Genomic DNA, 6,235 nt, shown 5'->3' with positions numbered 1-6,235 from the left:
TAGTCTTTGAAATAGTAACTAACACATAAGAGAAATAGTTACTTCAATTTTACTGAGATTCAAACCCTAAATTTCATTATGATAACACCTCATACGTTAACCATTAAATTCATTCAAAGGGACAAATTTCACAAACCAAGAGATACCTCAAGGAGTTAAGGTCAACAAACTTGACTCTTCATTTGATAAAAAAATATATAAAATTATTTTGAAACCAGCTTTAACGCGTCCTTTGCGCTCTCCACCGGATTGGAACAAACTATTCATTCGAGCTTTGACTTTCCATCTCTGTAACTCATGATATTGATTTATTTTTTATTTTTTTGCTTTAAATGATTAACCCCACGCGCTATTTCACCATTTTCCACGTTGACTTGGAATTCTGAGTTCCTCAAAACTGCAGAGTAAGGTTTCCAACCTCTTAAGCCTGTGAAAAGTTTAAGTTTAAATACACTAGAAAGCGAGATAGAAAAAGGGCTGATCTCTTCATCTTCTTGATAAATTTGGATCTGAGATTTGGTCTGGGATTCATCTGGCTAAGGTATGAAGTACATCACTCAATTCATACATACTCAGTTTTATGCAAGTACTATGTTTTAAAGCATATGTCTAACTTTTAAGCATAGAATCAACAGGTTCTTTATTTGCTGAAGAGGAATATTGCAGTAGTATCTTGAAGTTGTATATGTTGAAGGGGAAAAGTACAGTTTCGAATTTGTAATACTCCAAATATACATTGACAATATTAACTATTTTAGATGATTGGTTTAACATATATGTTAAGCATGTAATTCAGCATTTTAGTGTGTCACTAAGTTCATTAATTTTGAATTTTGTCCATCCTCCTAAACAGGAGGGTCAGCCAAAATAAATTTTTTACAAATTCTGAAACTTTTAAGAACTGAATTTCGAATTTGCAGTACTTCTTCTCTTTCCTTAATCTGCTCTTTGATGTTCCTTAGTTAGATGCAATGCTGTTTAGTTTTATTCCTGATCGGTCTTAATTCCTAATTGGATGAAGTATTTATATATTATATGATTTGAACAGGATCTAAGTCATCTAACCTCGTTTTTCTTTCAAAAAAAAAAAAAGACTTTTCAGTAGGTGTCAAAATACATAACAAGTGGAGTCATCCTTTGTAGGACATACAAGTTGCTACTGGTAGCGAATATGGCGACTATAAGTGATGTGGCCACAACAATCTCCCTGATTGGTAAAGTTATAAAGGCAGCTACTGATGCACAAATGATGAAGAAGGAATTTAAGGAATTAGCAGGCTACTTAGAATTGATAGGAGGACAATTGGAGATGCTTGATGACAGGGAGCTTGGTGATGCTTCCATGCAAGCATTTCAGAAGATGGAAGAGCTTTTGCTTCAGTGTCATGACCTCGCTGATAGCTGTCAGCAACGAAGTTCTATCTATCTTATGGTCAATGGTAAGCGGATTCAGAATGAACTCAGAGGGGCACAAGAAAAAATAACAAAATATTTGACGCTTATTCCACTCATCCATTTCACACAAGTTTTTAGGCGGGTTAAGGTATATGCTCATCTTTTTTGCATGCGCTTGGTTTGGACTTTGATCCTCGTTCTTGATAACATGTACTTTTGATCTTCGTACATGTTAACCATGGTAGTTTTTTCGTAACTTAGTCTAACCCCTATTGTGTTTCTTCATAAAATGGTGGTTGAACCCCATTGGTATTGTGCAAATAAATTTAGTGGATTACAATTATTGAAATATCAAAATTATTCTTCTAAGCTAAACATGAGTTGAAGTTCTACCATTATATCAATTTCAAAATTTATTCTTATGCTTCTTTTCAGGAAGAAGATATAAAAATAAATGAGAATTTGCACGAACAAGCTAGCGATGAATCAGACATTTCAGGTTTGTGCTTGAGAAAAAACACTCACTTATTCTTATATCTATATGCTAACAAAGGCATACAAATTATAAATGGAAGTTTCCACTAAAGAAATAAATACAAGACCGACAATTCTATCCCACAAAAAAAAGAATATTTTTTTTATCATTTAAATAACTCGAAAGCCTCTGGTTAATACAATTTGTGCCCTTCTCTAATTGTCTCCCTTGTGCTCTGTTCAATTGTCAACAACTACAGGAAATTTCTAATATCAATTCACCCTTCATAAATTAGTTTTCTGAAATGATATAGGAGTATTGTTGAGTTTGAGCCTTTCAAGATCAGTCATGAGAAGACCTCTAGCATCGTGTTTCATCATAATTCCAACCATTTTTTTTTTACTTCAATTGGTAGTGCTCATAATATGGAGAACAAAAAAACAGATAAATGATCTTTCTTTTACATATTTCCTAATGTGATCAGTAGTTTAAAGCTAGTTAGGCATATGACTAATCATTGTTTTAATAATGAAAATGTGATGGAACCATTTCTAATTTGGTTATGTGAATGTGGTTTTTGTATGGAATAATTGGCTGCAGAAAGAATTACGGAATGTACAGATAATAGTTTTCAAAGTAATGCTCACTTGTGCACATATGAACAAAGGACAGCCCAATGCTCAAAGTTCCCATCAATACAGAGTCCCAGAGAAAGGTCTATTGTACACAGCTTTTTCTTGCATTGCAAGAGGCTGTTTACAAGATTCGAACACGTGACCTCCAGATCACACGACAACAACTTTATCATTATGCCAAAGCTCTCCTTTACCTATAAACAAATAGTAAAAATGACATTAAACTTTGAGACAATCATTGGTAGAGGAGGATCCGGAACAATCTATCATGGGCATTTGGAAGATGGCACTGATGTTGCAATCAAGCTACAAACACATTCATCACAACAGGCTGACAGGGAGTTCTTCGCTGAGGTATATAATTCATCATACAAAACTTTCAAATTTTGAAGTATTCTCGGCCATAGATTAATTTGTACCTTTAAATGGAAATCCAGCGACCAAATTAGGAGATGATGCTAAAAACAAAATCCGCTAAGATACCCCATTGTAATTGACCACTGGTGATTAAAGTGAATTAAATATAAAATGAACTTTGAGAAATGTAATAATATGCATGATAACAATTTGTATTGTGTTGCAGTTGAGGTTAACACAAGTTCGCCACAAGAATCTAATTTCTTTAATTGGCTACTGCATGGATGGAATTAACCTTGCTATTATCTATGAGTACATGCCTCGAGGAGACCTTCAAGACCATCTGAGAGGTTTTGCACTATGACATTTCTAAGACTGTAATTTGAATCAACAGATTGCCTAGTGTAACTAAGACTCATAGAAAGAAATGATAAGATGTGTGATGCTGATCTAGGAGTATATTTCTTGCTTAGTTGTGTGTATATTGAATTTTGTAGTAAAATGATAAACATTCAAGAAAATGTTTACCTAATCATATTCAACACGGAATAGCAGATCTTGTTTTGTTGCCAGTTTCTTTTACTTATTTATTGCTGAAATGCAAGATGCTTTTATTGAGTCTAGGAAGAATGTTCAGTCATCTGGGTAGAAATTGTTTATTTTTCCTAAAATTCAAAGCTGTTATAATGAACACAAATCTTCAATATTGCACGAGTGTGGTTCGAGCATCAGATTTCTTTTCCCAACTATAGATGCATAAACTTGGGGTTCAAAAATACTTCAGCAATGACTATGATATTTCTTATTTCTATGTTCTCTCAATTGTAGGTAAATCTGGGTTTCCTGTGTTGACATGGGAGCAGAGGCTCCAAATTGCATACCAAGTTGCACTAGGTTTTAAACTATAAAGCTTCTTGTTCTTTTACTTTATTTTGGATTTGTGCATATTTCTCTTAAGTCGACATGAATTCTCTATACTTATTTAGGATTGGACTATTTGCATACTGGATGCAACCCACCAATAGTTCATAGGGATGTGAAGAGCGCAAACATTCTCTTGGGTGCAGATTTAGAGGCTAAAATAACAGATTTTGGAATTTCCAGGACTTGGAATGAGAATGCCACTAGTGTAACCACAACAGTGATTGGAACATTAGGGTATATTGATCCAGAGTATGTTCTTTTCTCCACCATACTTTCAAGAGGTAGTCAAATAATGTCGTAACCGCATAAATAGTCCTGATTAGACTAATATAACACTTTATTGCATTCTATGACTACCAATTATGTTTAGTTAGTATTTCTATGTTAGAAATAAGAAGATTGTGTGGTGTGTCGGAGGAAGTAATAATAGTTCTTCTTCCTGTTTCAATTCAATTCTCACCTTAGTTTCTTTTTTTTCAGGTATTTACTAAATGGCCGCGTCAGTAAAGCAAGTGATGTTTATGGCTTTGGGATAATCCTTCTGGAAATGATTTCTGGCCAACTTCCAATAGTTCATGGAGAAGAGCAACATCACATTGTCGACTGGATATCTCAAAGAATTGCCAGGGAAGCAAATTTTGTTGATACAAGTATGAACGAATGCTATGACCCTAGCTCTGTGTGGAAGGTTCTTCAGCTAGCATTGAGTTGCACAACCTTATCAGCCAGTAGGAGACCTCTAATGGCTGAAGTAGTAATCCGACTTAAAGAGATCATTGAAATGAAGCCCTTGGATGGTGAGACTAACCAACCCAACCTTACAGTTGAACATGGCATTATGTTTTTGGTACCTTTTTGTGAATAGATTTCTTAGAAAATAAGATGGAAATGTCATTTACCATTTTTAGTTCCATAATTTTTTCAAAACATCTAGGCATCTCGGATAACCATAAAAATAATTGCCATATGATATATGAGAAATGATTTCCCGAAGAGATGATAATCTTTGCAAAGTAGGACATAAATATTTGCTGATGTATGCTACATTTCTAGTAGCAGTTGCACATAGTTAATCACAACAATAGACACTGTTTCTTTTCACATTCTCAGTATTTGTCTACTGCTCCATTCAGATATGGAAAATGAAGAAGTGGAAGAAGCATTTGTAACCTCAATTGCTCAAGCTGATCGCCCCGTATGTACGCATCAACTGTCAGCCAACTTGTTCACATCATGGACAGAAAATACCCCTGGTAGAAGGTTTTGGCGATGCAAAAGATGGAAAGTATGACTTGCATTTATCTTAAATCTTGCAATATACTTTTCCTAGGAATTATTTGTTTGTTCTTTTGCAGATGGCTGGCGATTGTGGCTATTTCAAATGGTATGACCCCATGCATGAAAGTGTCACAATAGAACAAATGGATTTTGTAATCCACCAAAGGGATGAGCTAGATGAGGAGATAAAGATGATGGATTGCAAGTTGAAATATTTGGAAGGAAAAATTGCTGAATGTAAAAGGAGTAAGGAGGCTCTAGAAATGAAGTCAGAGAGCATGGACACATTTTACGATTGTATGTAAGTTTCATTAAGCAAGATGTTCTTAGGGTTCTCTCTTAGACATCTAAGGGAGTTGTTTGCTGATGTTCCTTCCGTAGGAACAATGTCTATATATACTTGGTTCAGTTGTATTTGATGTTTAGTTTTGCCATTGAAATAATAATAACCCAGAAATATGTTGAACAGATGATTTCATTTTTTTTATGTTATGGAATATGTAATTTATCGGAGACTTAGTATTTTCGTGGCAATTTTGATAGTTTCCTTGTGAACAATTTGATTCCTACTAACTGTATTAAAGATTCTAAAATGAACACTTTAGGTTTAGAAAAACTCAAACAAGCTGTTTTTGAGTGAAACTTCCCCTACACGCTTCAAATCAGCTTCCGAAAATAGAAAGAATTGAGTTTTAAAATTGTCTGAAACTAAAGGAAACTCACACAAACTGGAAAGCAAGTCACATGATTAGTTTAATTTACAATGACTAGATAAGATTCTTGTCCTCAAAAAAAACTTGAATGAGCAAAAATCAAAAGGCATCTCAGATTTTACAAATCATCAAAAGCATGCCTATTTTTTCAAAAAAAAAAATCTCGAAATTATCCTTTGACCCAATATTATTATAGAAGCTACTAAGTAGTAATGTATAACAACTACCAGGTAGTTGCTACAATATATTTTAGGTGAGTTTAGAATTTAGAATTTATACTGTATAAAAGTTACCCAATAGCTGTTACAACATGTTTAGTATGAATTTAAGATTTAATATTTGGAGTTTAAGATTTAGGATATATGAATACTATATATCAAAATAATTTCTATAATTGTTCTTAAATGATTTTGATGAAGTTTAAATAGTTTTAACCAAATTGGTAAATAATATTTTGA

The 6,235-nt window shown here is 33.7% G+C and overlaps 1 protein-coding gene across 2 annotated transcripts; it reads left to right on the top strand.

Moving 5' to 3' along the window:
* The first annotated feature begins 429 nt into the window (after window positions 1-429).
* On the top strand, window positions 430-5,572 carry LOC122005961 (probable serine/threonine-protein kinase PBL18). 2 transcript variants are annotated; one of them, XM_042561232.1, is made up of 10 exons: window positions 430-541; window positions 1,144-1,543; window positions 1,831-1,894; window positions 2,471-2,859; window positions 3,089-3,212; window positions 3,691-3,756; window positions 3,849-4,035; window positions 4,267-4,583; window positions 4,920-5,071; window positions 5,142-5,572. In XM_042561232.1, the coding sequence occupies exons 2-10, from the start codon at window positions 1,172-1,174 to the stop codon at window positions 5,367-5,369; spliced, it is 1,899 nt and encodes a 632-aa protein (XP_042417166.1). In that variant the 5' UTR covers window positions 430-541; window positions 1,144-1,171; the 3' UTR covers window positions 5,370-5,572. The 2 variants fall into 2 exon arrangements, with proteins under 2 accessions (XP_042417166.1, XP_042417167.1); XM_042561233.1 differs by lacking the exons at window positions 2,471-2,859; window positions 3,089-3,212.
* Window positions 5,573-6,235: the final 663 nt, after the last annotated feature.

The sequence above is a fragment of the Zingiber officinale genome, chromosome 7B, assembly GCF_018446385.1.
Source record: "Zingiber officinale cultivar Zhangliang chromosome 7B, Zo_v1.1, whole genome shotgun sequence".
In the NCBI taxonomy this organism is placed as follows: domain Eukaryota; kingdom Viridiplantae; phylum Streptophyta; class Magnoliopsida; order Zingiberales; family Zingiberaceae; genus Zingiber; species Zingiber officinale.
Note: the sequence above shows the minus strand (reverse complement) of the source record. Positions and strands in the feature narration are given on the sequence as shown.

What these genes read in the sequence shown, in the direction of transcription:
- LOC122005961 (XM_042561232.1), top strand. Translation starts at nt 1,172, where the DNA reads ATGGCGACTATAAGTGATGTGGCCACAACAATCTCCCTGATTGGTAAA. An exon ending in ACAGGGAGTTCTTCGCTGAG is followed by an intron (nt 2,860 to 3,088) that starts GTATATAATTCA and finishes ATTGTGTTGCAG; the next exon opens with TTGAGGTTAACACAAGTTCG. An exon ending in GGCGATGCAAAAGATGGAAA is followed by an intron (nt 5,072 to 5,141) that starts GTATGACTTGCA and finishes GTTCTTTTGCAG; the next exon opens with ATGGCTGGCGATTGTGGCTA.